General features: G+C 42.4%; 1 protein-coding gene across 1 annotated transcript in view; it reads right to left on the bottom strand.

Moving 5' to 3' along the window:
- Nucleotides 1-19,647, bottom strand: part of LOC147701813 (uncharacterized) — a 76,017-nt gene that overhangs the window by 31,036 nt on the left and 25,334 nt on the right. The window contains exon 2 of the mRNA XM_086930453.1: nucleotides 17,047-19,397. Within this exon, the coding sequence (XP_086786579.1) occupies nucleotides 17,073-19,313 (2,241 nt within the window). The 5' untranslated portion in view covers nucleotides 19,314-19,397 and the 3' untranslated portion in view covers nucleotides 17,047-17,072. The remainder of the gene's footprint in view (nucleotides 1-17,046; nucleotides 19,398-19,647) is intronic.

Raw genomic sequence — 19,647 nt, 5'->3', positions numbered from 1 at the left:
GGAAACTGGAGAGAGATTTGCTAGTAGGTGGGGGGGAACAAAACACTTCAGAAGAGGACTTTTTTGAGTGGCAGGATTTGGTGTTCACTACCTTGGATCTCACTACTGAGCAAACGGGTGGATTAACTTGATGCGGGTAAGGAGTTTGACAGATTTGAGTAGAACGGGACAAGATTTTAAAAAGTGTGGAACAGAGAAGGTTTTGGATCCTACGTCTACCCAGCCCGGATCTCAACAACAGAGTAAACAGAAAAAGGTGGCTGGACAGGGAAAATTCATATCATGAGTAACAGCAACGCAGTCGATATGTACTACGTAGCCACGGAACTTATGTACCAAAACAAATTTATTTTCTTTTTATCTAGTTTTTCAAAATTTCAAAAACACAAGGACAAACCAAAGACTGTCACGACAGTGAATTCATGGGCACAATATCTACACATATACAAGAGTACAAATATACAGTACTTACAAAATGAATGAAGCACAACGAATAAGGACAAATAGAAATGACACACCAAAAAACAATGAAGTAATTCAGTATTCAAAAAAAGCGCCATCCTGTCCAATGCGACACTCATTTTGGGAGTCTGACATACTCCATTGTTCAGAACATGGCCCAAACTACATGTACCATGATGCTCTACTAACCCCGCCCCCAGACACTCCCACCAGTCCACCGACCCGGTAGTTTCCAAATACCCGGGCTGAGCTTTGCGTCTCACTGATAGACTGTGTGTTTCCTCGGCTGAGAGAGATTAAATCTTCCTAAACAAGTAAGTGTACTGCAGGCCTTCTGCACCCGCGTTAAGCGCTATACCGCTGTGGCTCCCGCTTAACGGGAACGCTTTTTCAAAAATACACTCGCTTTGTTTAAATACAGGTCCCGGCTCACTGAGACACCGCCCGCCGGCTCCAAATTGGCCTCTGTGATCAGACGCCCTATTCTGCTAAAGCTGTTTACCAAGGTAGAATTTGCCACGCTGTCCCGCAATCGCCACAACCGGTTTACATAAGAAAATCCGGCTAACCTTGCATACCCAATTTTATGTGTCCTCTCCAGCTTTCTAAAGACAATACAGTTAAAATGTGAGCCGTTTCCTCTTTCGAGTTTGTACCGCGCGGCGGGCAACATATCCACGAGAATTACACTCGGCTAACCACAGGTATGAGCTATTATCCTTTATGGCCATAGGTGACTTGTACCAGCCTAGATTTCCTATTATTCCCCAATGGACCAGTGTGCTAAGCACCCCTTGTATATGTCTTTCCAGAAACAATCATCCCTTTGTGAATTACCGACACCACGGCATACTCCTTGCCACGTGCAGGTAAAAGTCCTTTTCATTGTGTGGAGTCATTGTTTTTTGTTACAATACTATGGTATACAACCCCGACACCTATTCTGTATATTGTTACAGACTCACTGTTCCCAGTCCCCGTCCTGAAGAGAACCCTTAATACTCCGGTTCGAAACGCGTCGACACTTCCACCCTGTGGTTACTCAAAAGGGTGCATCTAGGAAAAGAAATTGTCCACCATTTGGGATCCTAGTTGTGCAACCCAATATAAACATTGAACCACAGTTTTGTCAGGCAGGCAGGCGTCCCATTCCATCTGCCCCCGCCTGTCCCTTGGTTTCATATTCCCATGGACTGGTTGTACCCTTGCTTCTTGCACGAATTTTTTCACTGTATATAAATGCAATTAATTTTTGAATACTGAATTACTTCATTGTTTTTTGGTGTGTCATTTCTATTTGTCCTTATTCGTTGTGCTTCATTCATTTAGTAAATACTGTATATTTGTACTCTTGTATATGTGTAGATATTGTACCCATGAATTCACTGTCGTGACAGTCTTTGGTTTGTCCTTGTGTTTTTGAAATTTTGAAAAACTAGATAAAAAGAAAATAAATTTGTTTTGGTACACAAGTTCCGTGGCTACGTAGTACATATCGACTGCGTTGCTGTTACTCATGATATGAATTTTCCCTGTCCAGCCACCTTTTTCGGTTTACTCTAAGATTTTAAAAAGAGCAGAAATTGCAAAAAAAAAAAAAAACACAGGACGGAGGAATCGAGAGAGGTAAAGTCTGATTGCAGTTGTGGGATGGGAAGTTTTAGACTGCATTACGTCACACTAGAAGTTTCATGGGACATAAGGGTGGAGATTTCAGTGAGAAAAACTATGTGTTTAAAAGAGGTTGTATACAGTCTGTCCAGTTTTGGGCCAGGTTTTTTTTTTGGTAACATGCTCAATGCCTTATGAGCAGATTTCCGGTTCCGGAGCAGAGTGGAACGCAGGAAGAGCGGAGCGAAGAGGAGCTGGTGGCAGGTTTCTCTGAATGCTGGTGGCTGGTTTCTCTGAATGCTGGTGGCTGGTTTCCCCGATTGCTGGATTGCGGCTAGTGAGGGCAGGTCTCAGTTTGTCTCAGTTCTGTGGGACTGAGATCTGCGGTCGCTGGGATTTTGTGGTGCGCAAGGACCATGAGAGCATCGGGTGAGGATCGCGTGGTGGCGGACGCCGTGCCCCTGCTCATATCTGTTCTTGGCAGCGCTTTGTCCCAGACGACCCAGCTGACCTGGAGCCAACCGACCTGTCCTGACCTGGTAAAAGGAATTGCGCTGTGTACAACAAGCAGTGTACGGTGCCCAGTGCTGAGCAGTGGAATAGCAGGAAGGAGGACTCTCACACTTAGGTCCCGCCCGGTCCTGCTGGAGCAGTGGATGGTCGGTAGACCGGGGGGTTAACTGCGAGGAGTGGAGCTTAGCGGAGCAAGAGCAACCTGTAAACCGGTAAATAAAGGAGGTATGTTCTGATTAACAGTTATTAACAGCCATTGCCACTAATACTGAGGAAAACACTGAACACCGAACAGTTATTGCTCCTCCCCTCCCCGTGCCCCTGCGGAAGGGGTTCGGTGGTCTCTCGCTACTGGAGTTCGGGACAGAGCGCAGCTTGCGGTGTGGCTCTGGGGTATTGTGAGGAGGGGCGGGTGGCTTGACTGCGGCAGAACCGTGCAACCAATGCTTTAATTAACCTACTGCTTGTTCTACTCAGGGTTGGGATAGCTGCCATTCATTGAAAAGCTACAGTGGAGCTTGGAGGAGGACGATGATATCAAGTCGGTTTACTACCTAGAACTAACCTCGGATTATTCTTGCATCACTCCCATTGGTTTTTATCAGGGATTAATTACATTGTGATGTACATTAGTAATTTATAAAACAATAATTGGCTCTAAATATTAACAAACTAGGCAGTACAACTAGTTTGGCCACACACGCCCTCCGGACACAAACACCTCAGAGACCCCTCAAAAGGAGCAAAGGAAAAGACCAAAAAAAAAAGAGCCAAAATCGAGGACAAAACTGAATACAAATCCAGGGGCAGGCGGAAGCATTTTTACTTCAATCACAGCGGCAGGTTAATACCAGGTCTGTGCTGTGGTGCAGTAGAACACTGACTGTAAGGCATATTCAAGAGCAAAAAGGCGCTCTCTATACATATTATGAGGTCAGGATGAGCGAGAGCAACACTTCCATTAACAAAAAGGAAAAATAAATCCCAAGGATCAACTGCAAAAAACAACAAAGCAAAATAAGAGGGTGCGGCGCAGCCTTTAATCGCACCAGTGTACAGAATGTTTGCAAAATCAATCAGCATACCAAATAAGTTTAACTTTTTAAAAGATCCAGCGGACGCAATGTTATCCCATCAAGATCCGCGGAAAGGATGGGATCACTGGTTACCAGCGCCAATCCTACCATCTATTCACGCAGGGGCTTAAAACTCGAAGAATGATCACATTAATTTTGAGTCCACAATTTTAACTGGGCCCCAGCAGGTCCAAGAACATAAAGAACAAATGGACCATTCATGGGGGTCTATCAAGGACCAGGACCTTCTGATGAACGGAGACCTCTCACTACAACGGGACAAACATTCTACTGAAACTCCTGCCAAACAAATACTACAAAATTCTCAAGAGCAATTTCATATCACTAGAGTCCAACAACCAATTGAGGTAGAGGTTAAAATCAACAAGTCCTCCTCAAACAGCACACAACACGTGGATCAACATGTGGATATAAGTGTAATGGATGCCAAAACACAAACACCAACTTATACAGAACCGTCACCTAGCACACAAAACATCGTAACAAATGAGGGACCAGGAGGGAAAAATCAAGATGAAGAGGGAGCTGAAGCCCACAGTAGGCTGGTTCAAACTTCGGAACATACATTTCAAATAGTAAAGACAACATACTAATTCACCTAATTCATCTAACAGTCGAAGGTGAAGCTTTTCCTAATAACACTCCGGCAAGGGTCAACATACTGATATTACACACCCAGAAGCAACTAGACGCAGGAACAATATGGGATATTTTCTTTAAAACATCTCAACTTACACTGGAAGCACTGAATTAACAATCCAATAAGATGATGTCCAAGTGGACTTGCTTAACATCATGGCAACAACAATATCAGGAATTGATCAAAAATTAGCTAACTTGAACAAGCTGATAACACGAGCCCAAGAAAATGCAACCTCCTTAAACACAGACTGCACCTGTGGGCCAACAATTGACAAATTGTTATCAATCCCAGAAATGCTTACTACCCTTATTGAGGACCTAAAATTACAATCAGCTCAAACAGTAAGTAATAAAATAATAGTGACAAATCAGCAAATCACCCAAGAAAAAAATCACAAAAAAGGACTGTACAAATTGAATCACAAACATAGACTTGGAACCAATAACCATTAATAACCATTAATCAAACAATAGAAACTAGAGGAATCCCGGATAAGGAAAAGAACCAGGAAATTCCAACCAGTAACACCTATTTAAAGTTCACGACTTATAAAGAAAAAACAAAAAAAACAATTAAAGCGCCAAAAGTCTACACAAATTAGAAGGAGCTGGGATCAGCCCGCGCAGGTCTCTACAGAGGTTACAATTAATTCCCCTCCAAATCAGGAAAGGCAAGTATCAAATAAACTATACGCGATATACACTAAAACCCAAAAACAACATAAATCCTCGGGTGAAGACAATCATATAGAAAAGGTTACATCAAACCCACCAGCGTTTCAGGAATTAATATCCACTGAAAACGGTGGAGCAACAAAGAAAATTGTACAAATATTAAATGAAACTGTTAGGGATAAAATGGAATACAGGTTGCTTAAGGAAACAATGGGAGAAGGGTAAAAAAAAATGTACATTCAAAAAAAGCTGTGTTCACTAACACGGACAATGCACTAGGCGAGACACAGTGCAAAGAACCACACCCTGAACCTCTGTCAGGCACAACACCAACCTCTGTCCTCGCTAGAAATAGGTGTAAAACAATTCTTCAACCGCAGTCCAAATCGAAGGGGAGACAGGATACACTGAACAGGGGGAACTTACTACGGCTTCTTCAACATATACCCACACTGTCTCACATAAAAAGTGAGGATATAGTTTGTGTTCAATTTGAATCAAAAGACGAAGACATCAGTAAAGAAGACACCATAATGACCTGTCTAAACCAACATATTTCTGAAGCTGTGCTTAGAGAAAAAAATATATTTTTAAAAATTGGGGTATTGGTGTTAGTGCATCAAAACAAGTAAAGTACCCATCAATTCTACTGGAGCCGGTAAACACAACAAACCGCACAACGATCGTGAAAGAGCACCCACAAGGGATACTGCGAGGCACATCAAAAAAGCATTTGGACAACAACTATAAGAAATTAACCATATCAGTTAGGGGACAGGAGGACATGACCATAAGTAGGATTGTGAAAGAGGATGGGCTACTGAAAACGCAAACGAACAATCAATTTAATAGGATTTAATAGGATAATGTCCAAGTGGTCACATTAGACACCCTATGGAATCAACAAGGGCCGCTTACCACAAAACTGATATCAGAAACGTCCAGTACACACTACATTAATCACAAATCACTTTCCAACCTCAAAATCATCTCTTGGAATGTGGCAGGAATACGTAAGGCTCTTAAAAACGAAACAGCCCAAAAATACTGCAGGATGGAGACATTGTATGCCTACAAGAGACCTGGGCCACAGATTATGTACACCTTGAAGGCTATGCTGGTTTTCATAAACTAGCAACCAAACACAATTGGTTTGGTAGACCTTCGGGTGGTATCTCGATTTACGTAAAACATCTAAAACAGATAACACTAAAAAGGGTAAAAATCGAGAAGATAGTGCCCCAATCCTAGTTATAAACCTATACCTAAAAGCATACCATCAGAAAAAATTGGATGCTACTAAAAATATTATAACCTTAATAAAGGAATTTTTACATTCTAATGTGCTATTGGCCAAAGTGATTGTAGGAGACTTTAATCTGCACCACCTGGGAACATATAAGAATGACAGGTTGGGTCTAACAAGCTCCGAAAGAGTTGGATTCCTTTTTGCAAAATTATTACTTAAAGTCCGCCAGTGAAACTTGGAAACCTCTGGATTCCAAGCACTCTGATACTGCCACATTTAAGAACTGTCCCACAATTGATTACATCTTTCTATACAGCCTGCTCATTCAGAAAATTTTCAACTTTTAAGTTAAAATACACTAAACTAGCGGCCACAAATTGTTGCAGATGGAACTAAACTCTGGCATTACACAGAGGGAACAAGCAGCTGTAGTATCCCACTCAACAGGGATTGAAGAACATACATTAGTTAGAAGGCTAAAATGGACCAAGCATCAGGCAAGGCTGTTTTAATGCATGGAAAGAAAAACAAGAGTGCAAAGATAAGCATCCTGGAAATCAACCTAGTATGGAAAATTGGACAAGGTGGATTGGAGCTCTAAAAACTATACTAGTCAACAACCATAAAGTCACCCCATAATGTACACCTCACGACTTAGACATAACATAAAACTAACCCCAATAATACGTAAGCTAAAGAGGGCAAAAAGAGTACAAAAAATTGCAGGAACCCAAGAAACAAGGGAGAGGTGTAAAGATGTATCTAAAAAGCTCGGATATCTGCTATGGTCACTTAAACAAGATAAAATAGAGAAAGATTGGGTAATAATACACAATCTCTCAAAACCACACAAACAACGCCAGCTTTGGCAATTCATAGCAAACCTGGAGAAAGGTAAAGTAGATATGCATAACTCTGTACATGCAGATGCTTGGCTGAGACACGTCGCTACAATCTATATTGAAAAAGCAGTCTCCATAGACCCTGAAAGCTCTGAGGTCCGTCCCTCGTATAGTGCATATACAGACGAGGAGGCCCAAGTGGAAATCGTGGGTAAAGATAAAGATTCTACCGCAGTCAAACAAGTAATAAAAAGGATAAGAAAAGATGGAGCACCCGAGCCCAATGGTCTTCCAGGAGCTATCTTTAGAGAAGATCCAGTATATTGGGGAAACATTTTATCGAAACTGTTAATCGAATGTAGACTGAAAGCAAAAGTGCCCGACTCATGGCGAGGGTCTTTTTTACATCCAATTTTCAGGAGAGGATACAACACAGACCCAAAAGAATATAGATTAATTGCCCTCTTGGACATTGAAGGAAAAGCCTACGCTAGCACCTTACTGAATGAATTAAATAGATGAATCAAAGAGAACGAAATCCTCCCCCACTATCAAACCGGATTTCGTAAAGGCTGATCCACAACTGATAACATTGTGGCCATGTCGTACTTAAGCCAGGAAGCAAACTGCAAAAATAATAAACCATTTGTTGCATGCTTCGTTGACTACTTAGCTGCCTTTGATGGGGTACAAATATTACAATATGCAGACGACTTGGTGGTAATGGACGACACAAAAATCGGGCTACAAAGGGGCCTAGACACCCTCAATAAGTATAATAAAAGAAATGAGCTTATAATAAACGCTCAAAAAAACGAAAGTAGTTACTTTTCGGTCATTTTCCATAAAAAGCTTTACTGAAATGGTATGTGGGCAAAGAAATCATCACTACTGCAAGATCGTACAACTACGCGAAACTGGTAAAGCAACACTACATCTGCACAAAATGAAGGCCAGAGCACAGTAAACAACTTTTTCCCCTATGCAAACTAAATGAATTAATGCATAGTCCAACGACAGCCCCTATCAGAAAAGTAATACAAGCAAAAATGAGGCCGCCTGCAGGTTATGCACAGCAGGCATTTCCAGGCAAAATGGAAGCAATGTTGGACAAAGCACAATGCCTGGCCTACAAACGCATTTTCAAACTTCCTAAATACACTCGCAACAGCCTAATTCGTTTGGAATTCTGACTGAAGCAACAAAGTAAAGAATGCCTGGGAACGCATGCAAAGTACTACTATCAAGTTTTAAAAGCCCCAGCCGGAAGTTTAAAGAGCATGCGGAAGCCAATCTATGGAGGGTCAATCAACCCGTGGCAAGGTTACATGGAAAAAGCAGTGGAAATGTTGGGTTTGGCAATTGAAAACTGGCATGAAGGGTCGATAAATTATCTGACCATTAAAAAAATCAATTAATAAACAATGTTTCCAACTGTAGCCGAACATGTAACAGGAAGAGGTCCACCAGGGCTGTTACCATCATATGCAGGGCATAAAATCCAACCCTATTTTAATCAAGCCCTGGGAATGAAAGCACTCAAAAACATTATATGGGCCACATTAGTGCCCCTCCCAATTAAAGAATTAAACCCTGGCTGAAAGTCCCTTGAACACAAAATCAGATGTAGAATCTGCAACTTCAAACATGAATCTCTACTACACTTGATTTGTTACTGTACCGGTATGCTTCAGCCCCGTCAGAACCTTTTAAAAAAATATGGCTGCGTAACGGCGTTCGGACAGTAAAAGAAGCCGTCTCGGTACTCTTTTCCTGCACTCTACCGTCAGACTTGGCCAGGTTTGGGAGATACATGGCCGAGCTCCGACTCAGGCTTATGGAAGAATGAGGGGCCAGGCAATATGAAAGTCAATCTGGTTTATTAAATAATTTGTCTCCAGTAACCAGCTTGTGAAGACGTCATTTTAACTATTACATTTTAGAACTCTCATGAAATTTTGCAAAAATGTTAAACTGGCAATCTCTCGTCGTTTTACTTGTGTATACATTTATCTTTTTATTATGTTTTGATAGTGCTGTATGTAAACGCTTTTTTTTCTGCTCTTTATTCTATGAATACTTTTTTAAACAATGGTTGTTCCAACTTTCCTTTTAATTGTATGTAAGCTGTATTGCAAATGGTTTTAAGTAACTATGCAATATAAATAAAAACATTCATTTAAGCATGTGATATACACCAGTTTCATTAAAGCAGCCTTTTCCACATCAGCCATGTTCACTGCATCAGTATCTGCATTAGCTCCCAGTTCAGATCCACACTGAAAGAGGTTTGTGACTGCGAGCTGGAAACAGGAATCGCAGCAAGTAACTGCAATAATTTAGTCAGTCGTATTTGAGAGGTATATGAGAGCTACTCAGCAGTGAATGATGCAATACTTATATTCAAAGCTCAGTCAAGCCACTAACAAAAATACACAAGATATGCCCATATGGCCTTCGACCGTGTCGAATGGTGTTATATATATACCGTACTGGAAAAATTGGGTTTCGGACCGAACTTCTGTTCATGGGTTAAACTGCTGTACGCGGAACCGCCAGCCCGAGTCCGAGTAAATGGGGCCACAACTCGTGAGTTTCGATTGGGACGTGGCACGAGACAGGGCTGCCCCCTGTCTCCGACCCTCTTTGCCCTGCCCTGGCACTGGAGCCGCTGGCGCACTGGGTGAGGACGGACCCGGGGGTGTGGGGGATAGCAATGGATGGCGGTTGGGAAGAGCGTATCTCGTTATACGCCGATGACATCCTGCTGTACACCCGGAGCTGGCGGAATCGATTCAGCGTCCCATGACTATATTACGTACTTTCGGGGAATATTCCGGATACCAGATCAACTGGAGTAAATCCCTTGGCTATGTTCTAACGGGACCCCAGCCGCCCATGGTAGTGGGATGTGAGGGCCTGATGTGGCAGGAGGCGTTCCGCTACCTCTGGATATGGATTACGCCGACGGCCTCGGAGTTCCTCCGGCTTAACGTACAGCCACAACTTGACCGCTTGCATGGCGACGTGCAACACTGGCGCACCCTGCCGGTCTCCCTTATGGGGAGAGCGGTACTCTTCAAAATGATGGCCCTGCCACGGCTGCTATACATGCTGCAGAGCTCCCCCTTCCCGATCCCGGACTAGGTTTTTAAAATGGTGGAGGCGGAGCAACGCTCCCTTGTATGGAGCGGTGGCTGCCCATGGATTGCCCTTGCTAAGCTGCAACGCGGTCCCTATGAGGGGGGACTGGCAGTCCCTGACATCCGCCTATACTACTGGGCGGCTCAGCGGATCAACGTTAACGGCTGGGTTTTTGCCCCACAGGAGGAGCCGGCGTATCGGGCAGCCATGGGTGTGGGTACCTATCTCGTGGCCCTTTACTCTGGGACACGGCGTGGCTTCCCCTTGCCACCCCAGACTGCGGTGGTGGTCCAAATCTGGAGGCGGGTGACGAAGTTGCTCGGCTGGGAGAAGAAGCTTACGGCTCAGACGCCCCTTTGGAAGGGGGATTTCCTGATGGAAGTAGTTAAACTCAGCGATTTACACAATTGGAGCCTCATTGGCATAGACCTATTGGGCGATGTCTGGAAGAGGGGGCAAGTGGTGGAATTCGCGGCTTTGCAGTCCGAATTCCAGATGGGGAATGGCGAGTTTCTCCACTACCAACAACTCGTGCATGCCATACATTCATACTTACCGCAGGGGGACCAGCTACCTGAGTATGCCCCACTCGAAGACAGACTGCTTCTAGACCCAATGATTGATAAGGCCATCTGACTCACCTACAAGAAGTTAATCAATAACCTCCCAGATACGCTTGGGCCACTGCGGGAAAAGTGGGAGTCTGATTTGGGTTTGCTAGAAGACGACGATTGGAGCGAGGCCTTACAGTGCCCCAGGGAAGTAGCGATTCGGGCAAGATTCCGTCTGGTACAGCTTCGTATACTCCATAGGTCTTACACCCCAGTACGGTGCAATTTAAAATGGGATACGCAACATCACGTTTCTGCCTGAGAGGGTGTGGGTACGAAGGTACATTCTTCCACATCCTCTGGGATTGCCCCAAAATTCGCTCCTACTGGGTCAGGTTGACAGCCATAATGGAAGAGGTGGTTGGAGCGGAGGTGCCGCTGGAGGCCAGGTGGCATGTATTGGGAGTCACGGGAGAGGTAACATGGCCAAAGGGAGAGAAGGTGTGGTTGGCTTTTGTGAGCATGGTGGCTAAGAGAAATATTGCGCGTCTGTGGGGTAGTGACTTGCTACCGACAATAGAGGAATGGGAGTGGGGCTTGGACTGGTGCCAGAGGGCGGAGAAGGTCATATATAACAGTAGAGGCAGCCCCAAAAAATGGGAAAAGATCTGCCAGGCCTGGAGAAGATACAGGGGAGAGTGGATGGATGCCTCGGAGGATGAGTAGAGAGACCCTCCCGGGTCGGGAATCGCCCATGGTTTGTTTGTGTTTCCTCCTTGCAGGGAGGCTATGATTTTAGGCTCGGCTTCGGGCTGCATCTATAGAGGAGGGGTGGGGGAAGAGGGAGAGTCAGGAGGGTAGGTGGTTGGCTGAGCAGGGAACGGGCTGAAGAACGGACTTAGGCTAGAGGGTACACTGAACTGGAGGTGGAACATCCCATTAACCGTTAATGATTGGACTGATGTGATTTCTACACTGTAAGCTAATTCTGCTCTTGCACTGCTCCCATGTGTATTATGATGGAACTGTTTTTCTTTCAATAAAAAGATGTTTAAAAAAAATAAATACACGCGATATGGGGAGATGTTGAAAATATGTGGGTAGCAAGATCATGAATAGATTGGGAATAAGGAAGATGCCTGCACAGATGAAACTACCCGCACAGATGAAGCTGCCCTTGCACATTAGTGCCAATCAGTAAAAACAGAAGTGTGCAGGTCCGACAGAAAGCCCGGTAAGAGCAAATAGAAGGGGAAAGCACACAAATATCACCTCATTCACCTCAAGGAGCATGCATGGAAAGCAACCCCTCACAAATAAAAACCCATTGAGACAATTATCACTTCTCAGGGACGCCGGCTGGGGGTTTTGGGCAAAAGACAACAATCGTATCTCTTGTCCTGATAAATTAACAACGGGGTACACAGACATTGGCCACCCTGGAAGCCAAAGTGTACAAATTTGACATAAAAAGGGGTTACACATGAAAATGGCAAAGTTTGAACATGAGCTGAAGGCAGTGATAAAGGAAACGGGCAAGGACAGACAATGGATTAGTTGAAGAGTGAGGTTTAACTTTAAAAAGTTGAGTTCCCAGATTCTCTATGAGGAATGAACAAACATTTTAGATCAGAGTGCATCAGTCCCACATTGCCAGGTTCTACAATGTCAAAAAAGAGGGAGTACAGAAATAAGATTGCACCTTCACATGAAGAGTTTAGTATCATGGTAAAGTCCGAATATCAAAACTTCTTTTAAGTACACAAACTATTTTCCTAGACTGGCCCTCCTGAAACAGAAGGGTAGAAGCTCGAACAAGACTAAAAACAAGTTTATGGCTAAAGATAGCAGGTGGACCTGTTGCAGCCAGGAACAGAGATACAAAAAGGAAAAAAATAGATATTCTGGGGAAATGAGGGTGTGGGAATTTAATTGAAAAAGATGCAAGGAGCATAACACACAACATGGGATAGCGAACCCTAACGTGGGATTAAATCTAAGCCAAGAAACTGGCAAAAAAGGTACCTCACCCATTGTTCTTAATAACGAATTGAACATAGTATTGGCAGCAAAGCATGCCGCCCAGAAAATTAAGCTTAAAAGTAGAGCTAGCATCGCTTCTAGTTTAAGTCTAAGTCTAGTTTAAGTCTGTTTATACCTTTCATAGAACAATCTTCCCAAACTCACAAATTAAGAAAAGAATATCTTGGAATGACTATAGAGTTTTAGTTTATAAAATGTTTGCACTTGGCAACAGTATAGAAAATTCTGCTCTCCTAAAAAGGTGGAAACTGATCCAATTTCATTATGCACAGTCTTTCGGGTGAGCAGGTGCATAAATCACCATGGTTCTTGTGCATAAGCACAAGCGGTTGATAAATGCAAACACAAAAAGTACAACATATTCACATTTATTTACAAAAATTCTAAATTACACCCTTAGTCCTCAGTTAGACCACTGCCTGCCTTCATTGGAGTGCTCTAAAAAAAATACACTCCAATAAAGATCAAGGATCAGTGACCATAAAAGAGAAAGTGTGGAGCATCGTTCCGCTACAACATACATCCGAAGACAAGGGTCTGGCAGCAAAAGCAGGACATGCAGACCTGGCTGCGCTTACATTTCACAGGTTGCCTCTGAATAAAGGCAGGGCGATCAAGCTGGGGAAGTGGTGGAACTTTCTGCAGTAGCTGTGTATAAGGAAACCACAATCTTATGCTATCACCAGGTCATTTAAAGTGAATTCCCAACTATGGTTAGGTTTTGTAGTATGGAGCCTCTTTTGCATTCTAGGAGATGAACATCCTTGAAAATTCTCCCATTAAAGATCGATAATTCCACTGGAAGTAAGACAGAACTTCTTAGAATGACAATAGTATAGGTTTACAGGTTCCCAATCCCGTACATCTAAACTCATCACAGCGAATGTCTGAGCTGGTTTAAAGTTGCTTTGACACACCGTAACAAGAGGTCCCACCTCAGACCTGATGGGATTGCTTCAGAATATAAATATATATGTAAATATTGTAAAGACAGCATAATGGATTTTGGTCCCCACATTGGGAATGAGTCTGGAATCTTTACAGAGAATACATTATTTAGCTAGAGTTGGAGGTTTAGGGCTAGTAACTGCAGTGGAACTGGATGCCAAATCATTGGAACTGTTAATGGAGCTAGACTTATTCAGTTCTTATAAATTGATGAATTAGTTTAGAAACTACTACAACATTGTGCTATGCATATTAAGAAACATTCAGATAATATCAATTCAGAAATATTTCAAGGATTATACCATCGGCAAGAAGACAGAGTGACTTCAGCTGCATTCAAATAACGTTTTGATGGCGTTTAATTTCCCACATGCAATTTCGATGGGGTTTTTGCGAGTGTTCATAAACATTGCCCACATAGCAATAGTAACCACTCACAAACAAGCTAGAGTAACTGTTTTTATAACAGCTGTATTTTTGGACTGATTGTGTTAATATATGAAGGTTGATATTTTTGTAACAAATGGTTTCGGAACTATGAGACTTATTAGCGTCCTCGTGAAGGCCAACAAACAATTATACTTAATGATTGAAACATCTTTTTGAATGAACATTTTCAAAACTTGATTACCTAAATTGATGCAATGTATTTTGAGGCCCCTTTTTTTTTTAAATCAGTTTTTTAAATTCACTATTTAAGACGGTGGTTGGATTATAAGATACAGTAATAGTGTTTGGATCTGGGCAAGTTGTGAAAAATAAGAGGTCAAGATCTGACAATGGATAGAACTCATAATGGAATAAGCGTTGTGATCAGTATATAAGCACACACCTCAGGAATCATTTAGAGGTTGTGCAAATTTAACAAAACTAGGATGTTTGTCTTGATATCATAATGCAGTGTACAAAGTACTTCTTGTACATGATTAATATTTATTTATGACACAAATACCTTTTATTATCCCACAGGACAAAGGATAACATTCACCTCTTTGTGGTTACATTTTCCAAGCATATACACTATCCTCTGAAAGAATGGCAAAGTTGGGCCCCTAAGTGTCAAGGTGGGCAGGGCATAGGGCACTACAACCAAAATATAATAAACATGGATTGACTTACACTGGACCACTCATGTGTTCAAGGGAACCCTGGGCCGTTCATTGTATAACAATTGGATGGTGTCTAACGATAGCAAGCAAGGGAACTGTTCTAAATACTAGAATATTGATGCTACACATAAGCCATTTATGGATTAAGGGTCTAAAATGTTTTCATTTAAGTGCATAAAGAAAAAGTATATGTAATACTGTTTTAAAACAAATAATATTTGTCTTACTGGCGGAGGGCATCACGCATGACTGGACGTTTTAAAGAGGCATTTGTATAACCTAAACAATAGTACTTTGCAGTCTCTTCTAATACCCTCAACACAAAGTCAAATGTATGGTGGTACAGAGGAACCGGAGAGAAAAGGAATGGACATGATAGCAATATAGTGCTCTTCCCCTAAAAAAACTGTTTTGTCGGACGAAGTTATGCATTACCGGTAATCACAACGCCTTCCCTTCTGACTCCAAGGCATGTGTTTTGAATGAGTAGAAAATGAGAAAAAAGGAGGGTAAAGGACCCAGTGACAGAACAATCTTCTAAAACTAGTGCTAGGATGTACTCAAATGCAAACACCTCTTATGGTAAACAGAGTTCCTGGCTCTTTTAAGCAGAGCTCTGCCCTTTTTAGATATCTAAACCACCAGATATCTGGGTGTTGACATCTATTGGTAGATGTTTGTCACTCAAACCTAAGTTCATCACCTTCAAAAAAGGCAAACAGCTTCCCATCTTCAAAGCTTCTGAAATGTATGGATTTGCCATTTCCTTTAACAGATATTCACAAATAATGAAAATATCGGTTTTACCTTATTACGCGAGATCAAAGTGGTAGACTACTAGAAGTTCAGAGTATCTGCACATTGAACTTGAACACTGTGGTTGTGATGCATTTGCCATCACACAGAATATATATTTGAATGTCGAAGTATAAGCGAAGAGCAATTCACTTCACAAGTTAACGGAACCTGCGTTATAAGGCATTAGAAAGGAAAGTCAAATACCCTGCTGCCCACTCAGAATTCGACAGAATGGATTGCGAATTTGCACATTAAAAGTTAATTTGGTCTTTCAAACCGATTAATAGTTTTTGGGAATTTCATCTCAAAATAACAAGAATTCATGTTTGGAAACAGAGGCTGTTACAATCGCCCCTAACTTCGCAGTCCACTGCTTTGCTACCGATTTCGGTCTTCGAAACGGAGCGTTCATTTATTTTCCTGATGAGGTATATTAATCCAGAGAGCAAAGCCTCTTCCACAACTCAGTTATTCTACAGAATGAGAAGACATGGGTATGGTTTATCTGCTGCTGGTAGGCAGCGTTATTAAGTCATAAAAGACATACAGTAAGTTGGGTAAAGCAATTACCTAAACGTCAGGTGCAGGAAACATATTCAAGGTTTGCAACCTGCCGTCCAAACAAATCACATTATTAGCATAGTTAGCATATATTTATAACAACCTTGATGGTGTTTGGCACGGTCAGTGTATTTTTAGGTGTGTTGTGTTAAAATATCCTATAGACAAAGCGATTCTAAAGGGGACAGCATTGTCTGGATATACATCTAATATGGGATTGTAGTTTCTGACGTACAGTTGTGCAATTTCATAATTTATCGGGTGAGCTAGCAGAAAGATATTCAGTGGTTTCAATGAAGTAATGATTACCTACTTCTATAGGTTTTCAGGCTACTGTAATATGTTCACCTTTGTAAATACATTCTCTGAAAAACCTTCAATTTGTCAGAATGATCCCAGTTACCAAGTCTTTGGCATAAATGACTTGCACTTAATTTCTTGTTCAAAGCCATAGTGAAATTGGATCAACTTTCGCATTTCTAAACCAAACATCGATATCGCTGTTCCCAGAACAAGGTCAAGTGTAGACTGTAAACAAAAGTTTGAAAGGGATTCTAAAGTTAAATGGGTACACAAATGCTCCACTACAAACATGCCCAACTCTACATTCAGTTCCTCTGAGCACTACAGCCGGCCACTGCCAGACTATCTCATAAGCAGAAATTAACCAGAAGAGGGCTACTGCTCTCACCTGTTACAATCATGTAATCACCACCTTATGTCCACTCACAACCTTATGTCCACTCACAACGAGATGAAACTAACTGGTTGATAAGAAGTTCTAGTAGCTGGCCAACCTACCCCTGTTACGGATTATGGGACCTTCTTTATCCGAGAAGTTGATGAACAGTCTTCATGTGCCGGCCCACCCTGCGTTTCTCCAGGAAGGTCTTCCCACATAGGGTACATTTGTGAGGCCGTTCTCTGAAGTGAACACGTTTGTGTTTGGAGAAGTTGGAGGAGTTATTGAATCGTTTCTGGCATACTTCACATTGGAAGGGCTTCTCACCAGTGTGGATACGCTGATGGGTGGACAGGGCTGAAGACTGAGTAAAGGCCTTGCCACACACCCTGCAGACAAAGGGCCGCTCCCCTGTATGGACCCGCAAGTGTTCTTTCAAGTCAGTTGCTCTCTTGAAACGCTTTGGGCAGACAAAGCAAATGTACGGTTTAAATTCTGAAATGGGATTTTGGGGAACAACAAGGCACATTTTATTTGGAGGCATTTCATTCTGTTTCAAACATTCAAATGTTTGGTTGGCTATTCTTTCCTGCTCAGTCACAGACACTACCCGTTTAGGTACAGAGCTACTTTCTTTAGTAACTAAAGACTCTTCAATGTTTTTCAGAGTACAGGTAGTATCTGTCTGGTAGTTTCCTCTGCAAGCACTTGCTACAACTTCTCCATAAAGTCCTATGAGCACCCCTTGTAAACTGCAATCTTTCCTGTCCGACAACTCTGCAGCTTTGCCATCATCTGTGGCTGGTACATGTTCCTGACGTAAGGAAGGGCCTTTCAATAACTGCCTATTATCAACTGTTGAATGCATTGTTCTGTTCACTGCTGGCTGACTTGTAGGTTTGCAGCTTCTGTTTTGCATTTTAGGGCCATCCCAAGTACTCAAACTCTTCTTTCTTAGTTGTGTTGCAGTAATACCATCTATGTTTTTCAGTCCAAGAGAATCAATAAGCTTTTGCTTTAACAAGATCTCTTTACTCGTGTTAGGAATAACAAGACTTAGGCTGTGTTCCTTTGCACCATAAGGTACTAGTTTGTAATCCACTTGAGGTTGATGGTATCCAGCCTCTCTTTGAGATTCAATAGGTTTTCTTAAGAACACCAGTGGCTTCCCTTCGGATCCTAAAGCATCAAGTTGTTCTTCAACAGCATTCATTAGGTGGGTTGTGTTTGTGTGGTCCATGAAGGAGGCATCATCCACATTAGATGCATCATGGGAGGCCTTTTTTCTTACCACCAAGTCACCTACTTCCTCAACTCTCTCATTTTTTAGCCGTAGGTCAACACTGTTCGGCGCACACTCCTGGTCTGCTAAACGTGTAGTCTGTTCTATGGGCAGTTCAATTCCGTTTATATACCTCAGAGGTTGCGTCTGTGGAATTGGTACCCTTGCCTCCACAAACGTGTTTTCCAGAATATTTTTAAACACGTGGATACGCTGATGCTTCTTGAAGTTGGAAGAGTTGTTGAAGCTCTTACCACATGTTTCACAGCAGAAAGGGCGCTCGCCCGTGTGGATGCGCATATGGCCAGTCAGCACAGAGGACTGAGTGAAGCTCTTCCCACAAATCCCACACACATAGGGACGCACACCAGTGTGGATCCGCTCATGGTCTCGCAGATCAGAGCCACGTTTGAAACATTTTGCACAGAAAGAACATGTGTATGGCTTCTCAGACAGATACTGGTCCTCATCCTCCGTCTTGATTTCCATTTTGCAGTCTGTTCCATCACCACTGTGCTCGTTCCGTCCGTGAAGCTGCCTATGCTTGAAGAAGATGGAAGCATCATTGAAGGATATATCACATATGTCACATTTGTACGGTTTTTCACCCGTGTGAGTGCGTTTGTGAGTGACTAAGGAGGATGACTGAGTAAAAGACTTGTCACAATAGTGACACATGTACGGCCGCTCCCCAGTATGGACATTGTAATGGTCTTTTAAATTGGATGTACATTGAAACCGACGGCTGCAAATCTGGCACTGGAAGCGGCTCTTGGTTCCATGCATGTGCTCATGGAACATAAGTTCAGAAACATACTGAAATGTCTCCAAGCAGACCGGGCACTGGAGATCACCTTCCAATATAGGAGACACTGGTTGGACAACAGATTCTTCCAACTCCTCTTTGACCTTTACCATCTTGATATCATGGGCTTTCAATTTTTCATGAAAATTAGTTGCTGCTTTATTTTCATATTTTAAACTTAGCCCTCGGTGCATCCCATGTTTTTCGTGTCTTGGCAGACGCAGCACGTGCTTAGGGAGGCTAACAGGACAAAGCTCTAACTTAGTCTCCTTTTCTTCCACGGTACTGTGGGTGAACATAGCAAATGGAGTCGATGCAATCACTCTGCGTCCACTCCAGCCTCTAGAGCTCCTTATAGAGTGACAATGTGTTTTCTGCTACATCTGGTTTCAACAGAAAGAGAATAGAAAAGATGTTTAATAAACATGCAGCTTAAAAAATAATATAGTATTCAACTTTACTCTTAATCTACAGCACAGGGGACCTGTATTGAATGTTTCTTTTTATTGTACCAAAAGTGATTCCATCATGACCAATTAAACACTTCGAGATCACAAAATTTATTATTAAAATCAAGCCCAAGCATTCCAAATTCATACATGAATCATTCAATAGTCCTTGGTGAGGGGGATT

Source organism: Lissotriton vulgaris, chromosome 7 (genome assembly GCF_964263255.1).
Source record: "Lissotriton vulgaris chromosome 7, aLisVul1.2, whole genome shotgun sequence".
Lineage (NCBI taxonomy): Eukaryota > Metazoa > Chordata > Amphibia > Caudata > Salamandridae > Lissotriton > Lissotriton vulgaris.
This window is presented reverse-complemented; position numbering and strand designations above follow the sequence as displayed.